This window comes from Hyperolius riggenbachi, chromosome 4, assembly GCF_040937935.1.
Source record: "Hyperolius riggenbachi isolate aHypRig1 chromosome 4, aHypRig1.pri, whole genome shotgun sequence".
NCBI classification, from domain to species: domain Eukaryota; kingdom Metazoa; phylum Chordata; class Amphibia; order Anura; family Hyperoliidae; genus Hyperolius; species Hyperolius riggenbachi.
Genome location: NC_090649.1, coordinates 255,020,495 through 255,040,264, shown reverse-complemented (window position 1 = coordinate 255,040,264; position 19,770 = coordinate 255,020,495). Strand labels below are relative to the sequence as shown.

Below are 19,770 nucleotides of genomic sequence, written 5' to 3'. Positions count from 1 at the left end.
TCCCGACTCTCGGTTTCCCTCCTCCCGACTCTCGGTTTCCCTCCTCCCGACTCTCGGTTTCCCTCCTCCCGACTCTCGGTTTCCCTCCTCCCGACTCTCGGTTTCCCTCCTCCCGACTCTCGGTTTCCCTCCTCCCGACTCTCGGTTTCCCTCCTCCCGGGTTTCCCTCCTCCCGACTCTCGGTTTCCCTCCTCCCGACTCTCGGTTTCCCTCCTCCCGACTCTCGGTTTCCCTCCTCCCGACTCTCGGTTTCCCTCCTCCCGACTCTCGGTTTCCCTCCTCCCGACTCTCGGTTCCCCCCCCCCCCCCTCCCGACTCTCGGTTCCCCCCCCCTCCCGACTCTCGGTTCCCCCCCCCCCTCCCGACTCTCGGTTCCCCCCCCCCCCCTCCCGACTCTCGGTTCCCCCCTCTCCTTCTCTCGGTTTCCCCCCCCTCCCGACTCTCGGTTTCCCCTCCCCCTTCTCTCGGTTTCCCCTCCCCCTTCTCTCGGTTCCCCCCCCCTCCCGACTCTCGGTTCCCCCCCCCTCCCGACTCTCGGTTTCCCCCCCTCCCGGCTCTCGGTTTCCCCCCCTCCCGGCTCTCGGTTTCCCCCCCTCCCGGCTCTCGGTTTTCCCCCCTCCCGGCTCTCGGTTTTCCCCCCTCCCGGCTCTCGGGTTTCCCCCCTCCCGGCTCTCGGTTTCCCCCCTCCCGGCTCTCGGTTTCCCCCCTCCCGGCTCTCGGGTTTCCCCCCTCCCGGCTCTCGGTTTCCCCCCTCCCGGCTCTCGGTTTCCCCCCTCCCGGCTCTCGGTTTCCCCCCTCCCGGCTCTCGGTTTCCCCCCTCCCGGCTCTCGGTTTCCCCCCTCCCGCCTCTCGGTTTCCCCCCTCCCGCCTCTCGGTTTCCCCCCTCCCGCCTCTCGGTTTCCCCCCTCCCGCCTCTCGGTTTCCCCCCTCCCGCCTCTCGGTTTCCCCCCTCCCGCCTCTCGGTTTCCCCCCTCCCGCCTCTCGGTTTCCCCCCTCCCGCCTCTCGGTTTCCTCCCCCCTCCCGACTCGGTTGCTTCCCCCCCCTCCCGACTCGGTTGTTTCCCCCCCCCCCCCTCCCGACTCTCGGCTCCCCCCCCGACTCTCGGTTTCCCCCCCGACTCTCGGTTTCCCCCCTCCCTTCTCTCGTTTTCCCCCCTCCCTTCTCTCGTTTTCCCCCCCTCCCATCTCTCGTTTTCCCCCCTCCCATCTCTCGTTTTCCCCCCTCCCTTCTCTCGTTTTCCCCCCTCCCTTCTCTCGTTTTCCCCCCTCCCTTCTCTCGTTTTCCCCCCTCCCTTCTCTCGTTTTCCCCCCTCCCTTCTCTCGTTTTCCCCCCTCCCTTCTCTCGTTTTCCCCCTCCCTTCTCTCGCTCATTGTGTATTCATTAGCTGCCCTCCTCCCAGTCTTCAGACACTCCCACTGAGGTGTATACTAGGAACTGCTCTGTCTTATCCTCCAATCGCTGAGTCACCGTAGCCTTGCTTGTAAACAAGTAATCAGAGGGTTTTTCTGATAAGCAGCTAGGAAGGGAAATAAGTGGAAGAGGAGGAATATATTATAGATAAAAAGAACTCCCAGCATTCAACTCTTTGGCACGGTTTGGCACTAGGGCCAGTGCTCCTAAAGCATGCGATAACTACAAACCATAACAGCAGAAAAAGTTTTGCAAGTTTTGAATGCAAGATTAGCATCTTTATCACTTAATACACTCAGACCAGTTGCTGTTGAAATTTGATTTTAATGGTGACAATACCGCTTTAAGTGTTTAATTAGGATTTACTGTGTTAAAGGGAATGTTTACCGGATGAAAAAAGAAAAAGTCAGATACTCACCTAAGGAGAGGGAAGGCTCGGTCCTAATGAGCCTTCCCCCTCCTCTCCCGGTGCCCGGTCCCGCGCAGGAACCCCGTGGCAGTATTCGACCAGTTCGGTCAAATACTGCCACTTCCGCATGCCTTCGGGAGCACTCGGGCTCCCAATGACGCGGCTGCTCCATACTACGCATGCGCGAGCGCCCTCTATGACGCACTCGCGCATACGTAGTATGGAGCGGCCCGTCTTCGGAAGCCCGAGTGCTCCCGAAGACCTCCGAAGTCCCTGCGGCGGCGGACGCGAACGGGGGAGCCAGCGCAGCACCGAGGGCACCGGGAGAGGAGAGGGAAGACTCATTAGGACCGAGCCTTCCCTCTCCTTAGGTGAGTATCTGACTTTTTCTTTTTTAATCCGGTACCTATTGGCTTTAAGTGAATGGCACCAAAATGCTTGAATTTAAACGCTGGTATTTTTAGAATAGTTGTTAAGCTTTTGTTTTTTAGTAGGACATTATATTCCTTGTGGAATCTTAATTAGCTGCAGATTAAATGGACCTGTCATTGTCATGTTTAGACTTTCCATAAAATAATCCTCATAGCCAAAATTCCTGTAAGGGGAAACCAGCTACCTGTTGCAGATCTCAGCAGAATAGCAAATAAACAGCTGCCAGAACCCTAAGAGGATATGGAAAGGGCAACACTGTTCACTGCATTAGTTGGTTAGCCAATATCTGACAATATTAAAATGTGAAGCACATACAAAGTTTGCAGTAAGCATGCTCTGTGGTGCAGACCTTCTTTTACTTTGAAAAATATGAGTACACTGGTGACACCATTCCCTCCACATACCAAGGGGGCCATGGATACCTTCATTCACATAACCGCACCCACAGGTACCAGGACACTACTTATTGTAGCAACTTGTGAAGCATTTGAAACAGTAGAGCACTGATACATTTTGGTGGCACAGTATCTCTGCCTTCTTGATGGTTTGCACTCTATCCATGAAATTCAATGGAGAGGCCATCTAGAGCAAACTGAAAGGAGATGTGGGTCAGCAGTTAACTGCTTTCCAGATACCCTGAGCACTAAGCAGCCAGAACCTGTTGTAGCATTTTGGGTGAGAATAGGGGGACTTTTGGGGTGGATCTTAGGAGCACCGAGAAGATCAATATGAGCACTTTCTAAGTACTCTTATCCTTTACTATGTTACATAGGTAGGACATTTCCTAGGCACTAACTAAATCAAAGCATACGTACAGTTTGCCTATTTGGGGAGCTTTTTATGTTCAGGTTGTACTTTTGAAAAGACTGTATGATTGTAACTGCTGCTTACTTTACATTATACAGGAAGAGTCTGTAGTACAATGTGTGGAGAAGATGAGGCTGCTGAACAGTTCCCTTTCAGTAGTAGATCTGAGACCAACTAAAGGAGAGAGCAGTTGGCATCAGGATCTGTGCAGGTTAATTGCAGCAAGCTCATCTTCAGAAACAAAACTCAAAGCACTCAATGAATGGACATCTATACTTCGTGCAAATTATCAAGAAGACATCAATACTGGTAAAAGTTTTTTCTAAGATTCTTTGGAATGTTTAATCCTTATGTGAAAATAAGTCTGCCATAGCGCAAAACTCCAGTGAGATTATAACATATATATATATATATATATATATATATATATATATATATATATATATATATATATATATATATATATATATATATATTATATAATATATATTAGTAGTTTCCCAATCCATGCACCACATATTCGTTCTGGAACAGTGAGTCTTGACTTGCTCAATAACTTCTTCTAGAGAACAAGCATACAGCGTATGAATGGAGAAATTATGCCTGGGTACACAAATTTTCTATAAACTGGAGTTTTTATTGAATATAACCCCGTCTGCCACAGTAGGAAGTCAGGTGTTTTTTTTATTTTTGCAATCACCCTGCTAACTACCTACCAAGTCTCCTTCTCTTGGCCCTGAAGCTCATGGCAAAGTCTTTATTCTTGGCAGTCTGATTCACACCCGCATCCATAAGGGACTAGGAGACCTGTGCTACATGCCTCTCTCTTCAATGTGGGCATTGAAACAATTGAATGAGTGAGTGGTCACATGACTATTTAACAACCTTTTTTATTTTTAATCATCCTAGCGATTTCTTACTAATAAGTGGAGAGAGACTCTACTGAGGTTTATGAATTCACTGGTTATTTCCACTATGCATGAGGTATCAAGCAGAGGGATTGACAAGAGTTGCTAATGTTATTAAAATTAACTCTTGTGCTTTCAGATGAACTTTTAGAGGCTGTGAAACTGCTGTGTGTAGACCTGAAGAAACAAGGACTTAATTTGTGTTCTGAAGAGAAAAGTCATGAAGAAAATGTTTGTGCACAGATGAGCCCAGAAGATTTAGCACAGCTTTCAGTTAAAGTTCAGATGTGGCCTGGCATGGATTATATCATGCTGCTTTGGCAATACAAACTGACAACTGACCTGTTGTCACATTCTTATTATGTAAGGTAATGTTAGATGCTGCTTTTCCTGATTTATATGAGGTTTTGCTTGTACAAACACATGTAAAAGACTTTAACTACATATTTAACTTTTTGCTCCACAGAAAAAACATGCAGACTGACTTAAAGCAGCTGGTGACGTTTTGTCTGAAACAAACCTCGTTCCCTCCACACCAGCTTCGAGTATTCAGCTTCCTTACTCAACAGACTGAGGTAATGCCACTGTTTTGAATGCAGACATAGATTTTATGCTTAAAGGATGCCTGTAACCAAATTTTGCATTCTACACTCACCAGAGTGGTATGTGCCTTGAAGGCTGACGTACCTGTCTAGAGGGTCCGTGTGATTCTGCAGACACTGCCAGTCCTTGCATGCCACCATTAAAATCTTCAACATAATAGTTGAAGATAATGACCGTAATCGGTTACTTTGCCCTGACCATGTCCAATCATGTCTGTGTAATTCCGGCTCCGTTGTGTGCTCGTAAACATTGTAGAAAAAGGCTGTTGAAAAAATCGGAATACCTGGCAAGTGAGAGTATAACGAGAGAGCAATTTGCAACTCTCAACATTTTGGTACTGTTCTAGAACTGTCCACTTTTCACTTTTACAAATAAATGTGTGAAGAATTTTCCCACTGAAAGTGGTCTATTTTGCACATATATGGAGGTTCAGTATCTTCAGATATGTTTAGAACACTTACAATTTTGGAAACGTCTTTTTTTTTTCTTTGTAAAAATGAAGTGAAAATTCTGCAACAGCATAGTGCCAGATGTGCACAGAGGGGGGAGACACAGTGCTAATGGACTTAAAGTATTAGTCTATTTTATTCAGCTTTGCGTAATATGTTGGAGCTTTACAAATGCAATAAATAACAATCATTTGGGTGACTGTGGTCTGTCTGTGCCCAAATTTTTTTTACTATTGAACAGAAGGAATAACTGTTGTGCAGCTCTCTGCATTTGATCTTTAAAGTGGATCCGAGATGAACTTTTACTCATTGCATAATTGTGTTCCTTTCCTATTGTTTATAGGGCATTCCTATTGTTTTCCTTTTGTTTATAGGGCATTCCTCAAGCCAAATACCCTTTTGTTTTAATACTCTAATTCCCTATAAACTAAACAAGCCACGCCCACAGGTTTTCAGAGAGCCAAGGCACTTTCAGACAGTAGCAAGGGCTCATGGGAGCTCAGTCTGGGCAGGAGGAGGGGGAGGTATTACTAGCAAGAGATTTCAGAGGCAGAGGGAAGGAGGAGGGGGGATTAGGTTTTTTGCTCAAGATGCAGATAAGCCTGCCTCTGTGTAATGTTTACAAACAACATGGCTGCTGTCATTGTATCACACGAAGAAATAATCATATTCTATTAAAGCTGTTTGCAGCTATATTTGCTGTGTAAACTGTCTAAACTTTAGATAAGATATATAGATAAGTTACTTGTTATAGTTGGTTTTTCATCTCGGATCCACTTTAACATTTGTCTAATAGCCATGAGACTGTTACTAAAAATACTCTAATTTAGAATTCAAGGAAAATTAGTACTTGAAGTAAGGAACTTGTGAGAAATACACCAATGATCAATTCATGACAAACTTAATATATTAGTATATATTAATATATACCGGTAGTTAAAACATAACATTTCATAGGAACAATAAAATTCACCCTCAAGACGGTTGATTTGATTTGCTATGTGTATGGGACATTTGCACCAGATGGATGGCACAGAGGTAGATTTTTGTTTTCCGCTTTTGGAAAACTTGAGGGTAAATTTACTGTGACATACTGAGACAGTCATTACTAACTATTCTTTATTGTATCATGCAATTGTTGATATTTGCAAATATCAGTTTGTTGTGTTTCTTATTGGACTATGAGTGCTTTTTATTGTTCCCATTAAACTTCAAGTGGTTTCAATTAATTGACGGATAGTTTTTATTGCTTTAGGTTTTGGACATTTAAGTAAATGTAAAGTGATTAAAAAAATACCTATGGAGAGGGAAGGCTCTGGATCCTATAGAGGCTTCCCTGTCTTCTTACTCCCCTCGTTCTAGCGTCCTCACCCCAATTGTGTGTATTCGACCCACTGGTCAAATACACATCCATGAGCATTTGTTAGGCTTTGGAAGCGCTTGCACGTGCACAGTACAGAGCTGTCTGTCTTCAGTAGCACTAGGGGACACGGGTGCTGTCAAAGCCTCCTTAGATGGCAATTGAAACGGGGTTGACAGTGCTGGAACACGGGGAACGAGAGAGGACAGGGAAAAGGGTACTATAGAATCCAGAGCCTTCCATATCCATAGGGAAGTATCTGACTTTTTTATCCACTTAATAATTACTTTTGAAATTGAAAATTCTAGAACATGGCTATTTCCTGACATGGTGTTATATTTATGAATTGTGGTGTTTCTTCTTGCAGATTAGCTCTGGTGATGTTGCATTGCTGTGGTCAGAGCTTATATGCAGCGTATTTTCATCTTTCTGGAATAGTACTGTGACTACTGATCCAGATTACTGGTCCTCTTGGAAAGCAGTCTCCTCTTCAATTGGTACTACTCCTGAAGTCCTTGTGGAACCTTCTGTGAAGGTTTGTATCTCTGGCAAAATGTGCCAAATACACCATCATGTCTAAAACGTATAACTGTTTTGCCACTGGTATATGGTTGTATGAATAATTAACAGTGTGTACTAAAATTGGCAATCATTAGCAAGTATTATTTATTTTGGCATAACCTTTATTGAATTTATAATATATAATGGACCTGTTAGGACCTAATTTGAGTTATTGCCTTTCTTATTAATTTTCTTTCCATTATTAAGGTTAATATGTATAACGTTTATTATGTTTTTTTTATTATTATTATTTCTGTAGGGTCCTGGTATTTTAAACAGAGCGGTGTTCTCAAAATGCTTCTGTGAAGTTCTTTTGAGCAGCAGCAAAGCAGTACCATTAGATATGACTGGGCTTCTGACCTCCCATGTGAGCCTTGGAGAGGGGAATGAGAAAATACACCAACTGCAAATGACCAACACAGCACTTTGGACAAATATGGCAGTTTCTTCTTTGGCCAGCTTTAGGTCTGTAACTATAGTTATTATAATTTGGAAATCTTTTCAACCTTGTATTTGTTTTTCTCTTTCTGTTTTTTTTTCGTTCTTCTTGTCTTGCTTGAAAAATAATTTAAAATTCCATTACATGTAATTGAGGTAAAATTATAGTCATTTTATATGACCCAGTTAATAACGGTACTACTATTTTAACATAAATGTATGTACATGGAAGACCGACAAGAGATGGAGTGGAAGCCAAGTTGTAACGGGGGCAATGTTGAGCCATGACCTAACAGAGCAGGCAACCACATTAAAGAAAACCTGTAACATCAAAAAGTTCCCCTGGGGGGTACTTGCCTCGGGAGGGGGAAGTCTCAGGGTCGCAGCCCCACATAAAAAACAGGTTTAATACATCAATGCATTGATTATTAACATTGAAATGGAGCATACTTTACTTATTTTCGGGCAATTGTTTTTCCTCATTTCTTTTTATAGACTTAAAACAACCAACAACTCTCCCATAGGGATAACTAATACATCTTGTTAAAGGCCCTGAATTTCTGTAGACCTGAATAAACCAACATAGGGCCAAAGCGTTTGGCACAACTCTACCTTCATTTTTTTCTTTTAAATTTTAAGGATTTGACTTTAAAAGTTAACTGAAAATATTTTAGAAGGGCGAAAACATACTCCCATTGTTTAAAAACAGTGCTAGAACATCGCTTTCTATGGCCGCCTTATCTATAGCACCATTTCTGCACCCCCTAGATAGCACCTTCCTTTATTTCAGTGAACACTACAATAACAGTATGAAAATAAGTATCAATGTATGTTGATTACACAGTAAATCCAGATTACAGAGGCTTTTCACTTTACCTGTTTGTAAACAGTTGGCCCCTTCTATCCTCACAAATTGCCATACAAGGGAAAAAACAGAATTTGAGTACATTTGCTTTATTGAAGGGCTACCTTTAAAGGATACCAGAGCCGAAAATCTTCTGAGAAACTGGTTGAGCTGGCATGTATAGTACGCTGTCCTGAAGGACACCACTCCCCCCCGTTCTCCTTTGTCACCCTGGTTTCTCGTCTAAAGCCCTCTGGGTGCCTTTTCTAGGTCACCGGAGTCGGGCTCCACTGCACAGGTGCTAGCCCGGCCTTTGTGCATCCCTCAGCATGCGGCCAAGAGAGCTCTGTGAATGCACATAACGTCACGATGCGCAGAGTGCTTCCGGTCACATGCTGAAGGATGCGCCCAAGCCGGGCTAGCGTGTGCGCAGTTGAGCCGTAAGAGGCCGCCAGGGGGCTTTAGATGAGAAAGGAGGAGGCACAGGTGAATGGGGGGGAGGCGGTTACCATCAGGACAGCTCACTATACGTGCTGGCTCCCCCTGTTTCTCCGAAAATTTTGGTACTGGTATTCTTTAAGCAAAATGTAATTAGGGAGACAGTGTTGAAGTACAGTTTTCCCTAAATGAGTGGAAATCTAATAGTATGGATGATTTTTTTTAATCTTTTTTTGCAGAACAGCAAAAATAAATATTTCTAATTCATATTTTGTTTTGTAGGAACACAGACTCTAGACTTCAAGGACTTTTGCTATATCACCACTTTGTTGCACTTAAAGATATTGTTCCCTCCAATCTCCAAGAAGAGTTTTTGCAGTATTGTGACCATCTTCCTACAAAAGATCCCTCTGCATATCATTACATACAGGATATTATGAGAGATTGGTCAAGTCCAGAAAAGTTGCCTGAGAACATTATCAAACTTTTATTGACATGTCTTCAGCAATTTTATGACGACGTTGATGATACAGTTCGGGCTGCTGAGGCATCCCATCGAGGTACCCTGTGGATAAACTTGGGCTTGCTGCAAGTTCACCTCTGGCTACCACTTACCACTTTTGACCCAGCAATTAAGAGGAAATACAAATTACAGTATAATGAAGAAGAGGTAAGTGTAGAGGTTTTATTGGATAAAATTAAATTTTAATCATCATCATTCACTGATATTTATAAAAAAATAATCCCCCCCCCCCCTTTTTAATTTTTTTTTTGCTGCAATGTAATTTTCACTGTTCATTGGGGGACACGATTAACAGTAGGGTAAAAACACTGCCTATAGGAAGTTGGAAACCAAAATTCAAAGCTCCTTCCATACAGCTAAAGCCAATTCTTCAAGACTAAACTCCAGTTTGTAGCCAAGCAGTTCTAAAAACACATGTATGTTTAAATCTGAGCTGAGATGGGATTTATAAGGCTTCGAGCTGGCATATTTGTCTCACTATCAGATGAAACAAAAATCTCATTTCTGTCTATTTGTAATGCTTTGATGTGGGGAATTCTCCCAGTTTCATTGAGGTGATCCTTCAGTGCAATAAGTACTTGTGGTCCTGACACAACTATTCAGTCTCTTAAAGAGAATCTGTATTGTTAAAATCGCACAAAAGTAAACATACCAGTGCGTTAGGGGACATCTCCTATTACCCTCTGTCACAATTTCGCCGCTCCTCGCCGCATTAAAAGTGGTTAAAAACAGTTTTTTAAAGTTTGTTTAAAAACAAACAAAATGGCCACCAAAACAGGAAGTAGGTTGATGTACAGTATGTCCACACATAGAAAATACATCCATACACAAGCAGGCTGTATACACCCTTCCTTTTGAATCTCAAGAGATCATTTGTGTGTTCCTTTCCCCCTGCAGCTATCTTCCACTGAAGTGTCAGGCTGTTTATTCCTGCAGAGTGCAGACAGCTCTGCCCATATGTAATTCATCAGTATGTGAAAGCCCAGCCAGCTCAGAGGAGGATTTATCCAGCTTGTAAAAGATAAGAGAGAAGCTGCCCTAATCTAAATAATAGACAGGCAGTGTGCAGAGAGGGGCCTGGAGGGGGGAGATGCATCACAGAACCACAACACTGAAGAACTTGGCAGCCTTCCAGACACAGGCTGACAAGTCTGAGAAGAGAGAGATAAGTTGATTTATTACAGAGATGGTGATAGTAGAACGTGCTGCAGTAAGCCAGAACACATTAGAATAGCTTTTGGAACTTGTAGGATGATAAAAAACAGGATGCAATTTTTGTTACGGAGTCTCTTTAAGATAACAGGGCTGGGATGACGGAATCCTTTAAAATGATCTAAGCATTGGGTAAAAGCTATTAAATAAAGCCCATGGTGGGCTAGATTAACCTATTCCGGAGTGTCCTGGACCTGCTTGTTTCTGTCAGGATCCCCACCATTCCTTGTTTCCAGATCCTTGTTACTTCAAAGCCACTGTGAAGTTCCTCTGAGCCTCGCAGACCTATTGTGAAGTGCGCAGGCATGAGTTTCGAACTGCGTCTGTACAGTGAAAGAAAGCACTCGCGAATGCTGACGGCAACAGCAAACAGTGTCAGGAAACTTCTTTAAAACCACTTAATGACAACAGGACATATACAGTATATACGTTCAGTGTAGTTGTTTAGAGTGCACCACCAGTTTGTTACTATATGAGGCACGTGGTATCATTTTAACTGTGACGACTTGTAAAATACATTTTGGTGTGTCTTAAAGCTTGGACCCACATCACATAAAAAATAGGTAAGGACAAACTCAATCCAACATAAAGTCATTTTCAAAATTTCAAAATTATGATCAAACTTGGGAATGTTTTAGCAAAACTAAAAGAGACATATGTGCTACCATTTTAATCGTGATAAGTACTAGAATAGAGTTTAGAGAGTTTAGTATTGAGGCACATGTCTTGTGTATTCTTTTTAGTCAAAAACTGAATCAAAAGCAATTACATTTTTGCATATTCTCTATCAAAAAAAAATGAAAACAGTGACTGAATATAAAAGACAAAAACATATTTTTACCTTAGGAAATTTGCTTTTTAAATATGTATGCCATGAAGGTATATTACCATTATTTTTGCAAATAATGTTTTGTAATCATCAATAGTGTACAGTGAGAAAGCAAAAACAATATTGTCACCATACATTGTACTAGGAACATAATCTAAATGTTGTTTTAACCAGGAAAGTGATGTAGTGGTTAGAGATCTCGTCTTGCAGTGCTGGGTCCCTGGTTCGAATCCCAGCCAAGTCAACATCTGCAAGGAGTTTGTATGTTCTCCCGGTGTTGGTGTGGTTTTCCTCCCTCACCCAAACACATATAGATAATAATTGGCTTCCCCACAAATTGGCCCTAGACTGCAATGGACATATGACTATGGCAGGAATTAGATTGTAAGCTCTTCTGATGCACAGTTAGTTACATGACTATATATACTCTGTACAGCGCTGCGGAAGATGTCGGCGCTCTATAAATCCTAAATAATAATAACTAGGATGGATAACCAAATAACATTTGTGGGTTTAACTTATAGTAAGCACTGTTTATTGTAAAGCTATAATGGATGTAAATGGAGTAATTGTGTTTTTTCTATTTTTTCCCTTATTTTCCTTTAAAATGCATAGAAAATAAGCCAATTACCAAACACAATTATCACACACTAAACGTCTTTGTTCTGAAAAAAAAAAAAAAAAAGCATAAGTTGGGATAAGTAGGAATAAAGTTATTGGCGAATGAATGTGAGCAGCTCTGATATGTTAAAATTGCTCTCGTTCTGAAGTGGATAAAGATAACATAGCCCACCATGGACTATATTAAAAAATATATGTTACTCTAGTTCAGGTGTACATAAAGTATAAACTTCAACTACTTGCAAGCTGTAGCCCCACCCCTCCTTCTCATATCCCATTCTGCAGAGGCATGGGATTTGGCAGAATTGTGTTGGATGCTTGGACAACTACTACACAGGCTCCTAGAATCGCAAACACAAACAAGGTTGAATGTGTTTGCGTTTTTCAAGATAACAGTAGCCTGATGCAGCAAACTACTCAACATTTTTCAACGGTGGATGAGGTTTAGCTAAATAGTATACAGTAGTTTTATTTTCTATGTATAATGCTGTGGGTGCATTATGTTCAGAACTTTTTTTTAATTCAGTTCCTTCCTTAATTAAAAATTGGAAAAATGTTCGATATTCTGCATATTGATTCATTGTAACATAGACCATACCTGTCTGTTCTAATCTTCCTGATTATTTGATTTTCCATGTGTCAGTTACATCAATTGGAATGTGAATGGAAAACAAGGAATCTCTCCAGTACTTTACTGACTGGGAAGGAGTTCAGAGATGAAGCTTTGAGCAGCCACGTTCATCCACATATCAGGTGAGAGATATGTTTGTTTCATATATGCAGTGCAGGCAGCTCACTACTTGTCAAGTGCAGTGTTCTCCCTTAGAATTTTTTTCCAGCCAGGTGGCATAAAAATATAGCTTGGTGGGGCAAGATGAGAGAATGCAGGGCTGGCGCTTCTCTGCTTACAGCAGAGAGGAGGTGGTGAGCAGATGACAGCCGGGTGCTCACCAAAACTAGCTGGGTGGAGCACTCGGCTGAAAGAGCCTGGGGAGAGCACTAAAATGCATGCTGTGCCTCTGGGATATGACACAAAATATAAGGGAGAATTTTACCCAGAAACCTTCAACATTCATCATAATCCACGATATGTGTCACCTGTTGTTACTTCTAGTAAAGAGGGTGTAAATTATACCCCATGGTGTACAACCTGTAACTGAGCCTTTCAGTGCTACTTTTTGTAGAGATGCAACAGGGGAAGAGGAGTGTAGCAGGAGGAGGGTATGAACTGACTTTATATATGTTGTATACGAACAGTTGCTATATACCAGATTGTCAGTAATCATTTGACACCCCTAGGTACAGGATAGTTTTTCGAGTGCCTACTCTGTGAAGTGTCTTAAGACACCTTAAAAACCTATTTTTACTAGAAAATGTTTTCAGGTTAAGGTACAGGGCTACTTGTATTAGACGTGTATTGTAAAGAGTGGTAGTTAGGGATTTCTTGGTTGTAAAGATCGCAAAGGAAATATAAGGTAGGTGGGCATTATGTAGGTGACAGAAGTGGGCTGCGTCAGTCAGGTGTGGATATTAGAAAGTAGGTGGGGTTATTAGGTGGGTGATGGCAGTCAGTTTTATTTCGTAAAAAAAAAATAAAACCTATCCAGTTACACAAATTTGTACTCTTGGTGCAGGAGTTAAATGACTGCTGTAGCACATTGTCTGAACTGTGAGCAAACCGTTTTGAAGGGAAAGATGGTGTTTGATATGAACTTGGTTGGAATAAGAGCTGCCAATACTAATTTACAGCAGAAGTGGGCTACACAGATTATATTTGGCAAGTCAATATATTTTACTTAACCACTTGAGGACCACAGTCTTTCTACCCCTTAAAGAGACTCTGTAACAACAAAAACCTCCCCTGGGGGGTACTCACCTCGGGTGGGGGAAGCCTCCAGATCCTAATGAGGCTTCCCATGCCGTCCTCTGTCCCACGGGGGTCTCGCCGCAGCCCTCCGAACAGCCGGCGACTGTGCCGACTGTCAGTTCAATATTTACCTTTGCTGGCTCCAGCGGGGGCGCTGTGGCGACTTTCGGCACGGAAATACCCGATCTCCGTCGGGTCCGCTCTACTGCGCAGGCGCCGGAAACTTGCGCCTTCGCAGTAGAGCAGACCCGACGGCGATCGGGTATTTCCGCCTACTTCGGCGCCGAGAGGCATCAGAGCGCCTGCGCAGGAGCCAGGAAGGTAAATATTGCGTCACGGCTGTACGGAGGGCTACAGCGAGACCCCCGAGGGACGCAGGACGGCGTGGGAAGCCTCATTAGGATCCTGAGGCTTCCCCCACCCGAGGTGAGTACCCCCCAGGGGCCGTTTTGTCGTTACAGTTCCTCTTTAAGGACCAGAGCCTTTTTCTCCATTCAGACCACTGCAGCTTTCACGGTTTATTGCTCGGTCATACAACCTACCACCTGAATGAATGTTACCTCCTTTTCTTGCCATTAATACAGCTTTCTTTTGGTGCTATTTGATTGCTGCTGCGAGTTTTAGTTTTTATTATATTTATCAAAAAAGACATTGATTTTGTCAAAAAAATGATTTTTTTTTTACTTTCTGTGCTGACATTTTTCAAATAAAGTAAAATTTCTGTATACATTTTTGTCCAAATGTATTGTGCTACATGTCTTTGATAAAAAAAAAATCCATTCAGTGTATATTTATTGGTTTGGGTAAAAGTTATAGCGTTTACAAACTATGGTGCCAAAAGTGAATTTTCCCATTTTGAAGCATCTCCGACTTTTCTGACCACCTGTCATGTTTCATGAGGTGCTAAAAATTCCAGGATAGTATAAATACCCCCGAAATGACCCCATTTTGGAAAGAAGACATCCCAAAGTATTCACTGAGAGGCATGGTGAGTTCATAGAAGATTTTTTTTTTTGTCACAAGTTAGCGGAAAATGACACTTTGTGACAAAAAAAGAAAGTTTCCATTTTTTCTAACTTGTGACAAAAAAAAATGAAATCTGCCACGGACTCACTATGCTCCTCTCTGAATACCTTGAAGGGTCTACTTTCCAAAATGGGGTAATTTGTGGGGTGTGTTTACTGTCCTGGCATTTTGGGGGGTGCTAAATTGTAAGCACCCCTGTAAAGCCTAAAGGTGCTCATTGGACTTTGGACCCCTTAGCGCAGTTAGGCTGCAAAAAAGTGCCTCTTATAGATATTTTACAGAGAAATATCTCTGTAAATGACAATTTTTTGATTTTTTTTTTACACACAATTGTCCATTTACAGAGATATTTCTCCCACTCAGCATGGGTATGTGTAAAAATACACCCCAAAACACATTATACTATTTCTCCTGAGTACGGCGATACCACGTGTGGCATTTTTTTGCACCCTAACTGCGCTAAGGGGCCCAAAGTCCTATGAGTACCTTTAGGATTTCACAGGTCATTTTGCGACATTTGGTTTCAAGACTACTCCTCACGGTTTAGGGCCCCTAAAATGCCAGGGCAGTATAGGAACCCCACAAATGACCCCATTTTAGAAAGAAGACACCCCAAGGTATTCCGTTAGGTGTATGGTGAGTTCATAGAAGATTTTATTTTTTGTCACAAGTAAGCGGAAATTGATTTTAATTGTGTTTTTTCACAAAGTGTCATTTTCCGCTAACTTGTGACAAAAAATAAAATCTTCTGTGAACTCACCATACTCCTAACGGAATACCTTTGGGTGTCTTCTTTCTAAAATGGGGTAATTTGTGGGGTTCCTATACTGCCCTGGCATTTTAGGGGCCCTAAACCGTGAGGAGTAGTCTTGAAACCAAATGTCGCAAAATGACCTGTGAAATCCTAAAGGTACTCATAGGACTTTGGGCCCCTTAGCGCAGTTAGGGTGCAAAAAAATGCCACACATGTGGTACCACTGTACTCAAGAGAAGTAGTATAATGTGTTTTGTGGTTTATTTTTACACATACCCATGCTGGGTAGAAATATCTCTGTAAATGACAATTTTTGGATTTTTTTTTTTTTTACACACAATTGTCCATTTACAGAGAGATTTCTCCCACCCAGCATGGGTATGTGTAAAAATACACCCCAAAACACATTATACTACTTCTCCTGAGTACGGCGATACGACGTGTGACACTTTTTTTTGCAGCCTAGGTGCGCTAAGGGGCCCAACGTCCTGTTCACAAGTCATTTTGAGGCATTTGTTTTCTAGACTACTCCTCACGGTTTAGGGCCCCTAAAATTCCAGGGCAGTATAGGAACCCCACAAGTGAACCCATTATAGAAAGAAGACACCCCAAGGTATTCCGTTAGGTGTATGGTGAGTTCATAGAAGATTTTATTTTTTGTCACAAGTTAGCGAAAAATGACACTTTGTGAAAAAACAATAAAAATCTATTTCCGCTAACTTTTGACAAAAATAAAATCTTCTATGAACTAGTCATACACCTAACCGAATACCCTGGGATGTCTTTTTTCTAAAAAGGGGTCACTTGTGGGGTTCCTATACTGCCCTGGCATTTTACGGGCCCAAACCCGTGAGTAGTCTGGAAACCAAATGTCTCAAAATGACTGTTCAGGGGTATAAGCATCTGCAAATTTTGATGACAGCTGGTCTATGAGGGGGCGAATTTTGTGGAACCGGTCATAAGCAGGTTGGCCTTTTAGATGACAGGTTGTATTGGGCCTGATCTGATGGATAGGAGTGCTAGGGGGGTGACAGGAGGTGATTGATTGGTGTCTCAGGAAGTGGTTAGAGGGGAAAATAGATGCAATCAATGCACTGGGGAGGTGATGGGAAGGGGGTCTGAGGGGGGATCTGAGGGTTTGGCCGAGTGATCAGGAGCCCACACGGGGCAAATTAGGGCCTTATCTGATGGGTAGGTGTGCTAGGGGGTGACAGGTGGTGACAGAATGTGATTGAAAGGTGTCTCAAGGTGTGATTAGTGGGGGGAATAGATGCAAGCAATGCACTGGTGAGGTGATCAGGGCTGGGGTCTGAGGGTGTGGGCAGGTGATTGGGTGCCCTAGGGGCAGATAGGGGTCTAATCTGAAGGGTAGCAGTCACAGGTAGTGACGGGGTGATTGATGAGTAATTAGTGGGTGTTTAGAGGAGAGAACAGATGTAAACAATGCACTTGTGAGGTGATCTGACGGCGGGTCTGCAGGCGATCTGATGGTGAGGGTGGATGAACAGATTGCCCGCAAGGGGCAGGTTAGGGGCTGATGGGTGGCAGTGACGGGTTTATTGATGGGTGGCAGTGACGGGTTTATTGATGGGTGGCAGTGACAGGGGCTGATTGATGGGTGGCAGTGACATGGGGTGATTGATGGGTGATTGACAGGTGATCAGTGGGTTATTACAGGGAAGAACAGATGTAAATAATGCACTGGCGAATTGATAAGGGGGGGGTCTGAGGGCAATCTGAGCGCGTGGGCGGTTTATTGGGTGCCCGCAAGGGGCAGATTAGGGTCTAATCTGATGGGTAACAGTGACAGGTGGTGATAGGGGGTGATTGATGGGTGATTGACAGGTAATTAGTGAGTGTTTAGAGGAGAGAACAGATGTAAACAATGCACTTGGGAGGTAATCTGACGGCGGGTTTGCGGGCGATCTGATTGTGTGGGTGGGTGATCAGATTGCCCGCGAGGGGCAGGTTAGGGGCTGATTGTTGGGTGGCAGTGACAGGGGAGTGATTGATGGGTGATTGACAGGTGATCAGGGGGGATAGATGCATACAGTACACAGGGGGGGGGGGGGGGATCTAAGGGGTGAGGGGGGGGAGAATCTAAGGGGTGGGGGGGGGAGATCAGGAGTCCCCAGGGGGGCAGTTTAGGGAATTAAAAAAAAAAAAAAAAAAAAAGCATTGACAGATAGTGACAGTGAGTGATTGGGCGGGGGGGCTGGGGCAGATCAGTGTGTTTGGGTGCAGACTAGGGTGGCTGCAGCCTGCCCTGGTGGTCCCTCGGACACTGGTACCACCAGGGCAGGAGGCAGCGTGTATAATACACTTTGTATACATTACAAAGTGTATTATACACTTTGTAGCGGCGATCACGGGGTTAACAACCCGCCGGCGCTTCCGAACGGCCGGCGGGTTGGCGGAGCCAGTCGCCAGGGGAAGCGCGCGTCATCAATGACGCAATCGCTCCCCCGGCATGCCGAAAGGACGCAACGCCCTTAGGCGTATTGCGGTCCTTTCGGGATCCACTTTGCCGCCGCCCATCGGCCGTGGGCAGTCGGCAAGTGGTTAAAGTGGATCCGAGATGAACTTTTACTCCTTGCATAATTGTATTCCTTCCCTATTGTTTATAGGGCATTCCTCAAGCCAAATACTTTTTTGTTTTAATACTCTAATTCCCTATAAACTAAACAAGCCACGCCCACAGGTTTTCAGAAAACCAAGGCACTTTAGACAGTAGCAAGGGCTCATGGGAGCTCAGTCTGGGCAGGAGGAGGGGGAGGTATTATTAGCCAGAGATTTCAGGGGGGGGGGGGGGGGGGATTAGGTTTTTTGCTCAAGATACAGATAAGCCTGCCTCTGCAATGTTTACAAACATGGCTGCTGTCATTGTATCACAGGAAGAAATAATCATATTCTATTAAAGCTGTTTGCAGCTAGATTTGCTGTGTAAACTATCTAAACTTTATATAAGATATATAGACAAGTTACTTGTTGTAGTTAGTTTTTCATCTTGGATCCGCTTTAAATGTCCTTCAGTGAGGCTCACAAAGTCAGATGTCCTTAGCACAGTTGTCTTACCAGGGCACGGATGCACGCTGTAGGATGTGCACAGCCTGGCCAGCGTCTGCGGGGGCTTTTAGGCATAATGCGGAGGGGGGGGGGGGGGTGACGGGCATTGGGACAGCTCCCCCGTTTTTGGTTACTAATTTCACATCTGATATCCTTTAAATTGGCATACAAGCTGGAATTGCTAGCATCTCATTGAAATCTCCACTCAGCAATATGTTTTTGGTATGTAAGAGGAAGGATCTCTGATCACATGGTGAATGCTGCAAGTTGAAAATATTAGTAACGTAACCACCATGCTGATAAATAAGTTCTCCCTAAATGAAATGTCCCAGGCATTCAAAGATGGTGTCAATGAGCGTATTTTTCCAAATTGCTTAGTTGTGCCTCCACCCACCTCTCGCTGCTACAACTGTTGTAGAAATTAGATTTTACGCTACTTGTTTAATGTCCTTTTTTGAGTAATGGCTATCTTATTGTCGTCCTTTCCTATAGCATTCTACTCCACAGAATTCAAAAACTGAAAGCAATGGTACAGAATCTTTCCAAAAAGCAAGCCTATCGGCCTAGCAGCCCTAGCTTTGACGCACTGTACCAAGACATCCAAAACTACCTCAACACCATTGGTAAAATATCGTCAATCCAGGACTTTACTACACGTTTTCAGAAGGCCTTGAGTGGGAAAGGCAGTAAATCACGCCCAGCTCTTGTCAACCTGTTGTCTGAAGAGGCAGCCTGGCAGCGATCACATCATCAGTTCAGAAAACGCTTGGCAGAAGACTATTTATATTATCCAGACGTTGTAACTCCTGTTCAGGCTGCTATCTTGCAAGTTCAGCACGGCATGAGAATACTGGCCTCAGAAGTTTTTACCACAATGAACAATACTCTTATTTCTCCATCCAAAATAACAAGTGTAATCACCACTATTCTTGCCTTCCCATCCGCATGCGATACCTTTCCAACATACTTCTCCAGAGCAGACTGTTTGTGTTCTGTTGGCTCCATTGATATTTTGAAAGGACTGAAGAAACTTGCTCAGAAATATCCTCCCAAAGAGCAGTCAACCTCTGGAAATGATATAAGTTCCTGCCTGAAGAAAGAGCAACTGCTGGTAAATGGTCTGCTTTACCTGCGCTCCCATGTCCTTGTCAAAGGTGAAATGGATGAGAAATCCTTGACACTGTTCCAGGACATTTGTCAGGTTAGTGTTTC

General features: G+C 43.4%; 1 protein-coding gene across 1 annotated transcript in view; it reads left to right on the top strand.

Moving 5' to 3' along the window:
• Nucleotides 1-19,770, top strand: part of MDN1 (midasin AAA ATPase 1) — a 317,199-nt gene that overhangs the window by 217,128 nt on the left and 80,301 nt on the right. Inside the window, exons 56-63 of the mRNA XM_068231147.1 lie at nt 3,158-3,368; nt 4,107-4,335; nt 4,434-4,542; nt 6,747-6,914; nt 7,200-7,405; nt 8,943-9,330; nt 12,489-12,598; nt 19,051-19,759. Coding sequence (XP_068087248.1) covers nt 3,158-3,368; nt 4,107-4,335; nt 4,434-4,542; nt 6,747-6,914; nt 7,200-7,405; nt 8,943-9,330; nt 12,489-12,598; nt 19,051-19,759 — 2,130 coding nt within the window. The remainder of the gene's footprint in view (nt 1-3,157; nt 3,369-4,106; nt 4,336-4,433; nt 4,543-6,746; nt 6,915-7,199; nt 7,406-8,942; nt 9,331-12,488; nt 12,599-19,050; nt 19,760-19,770) is intronic.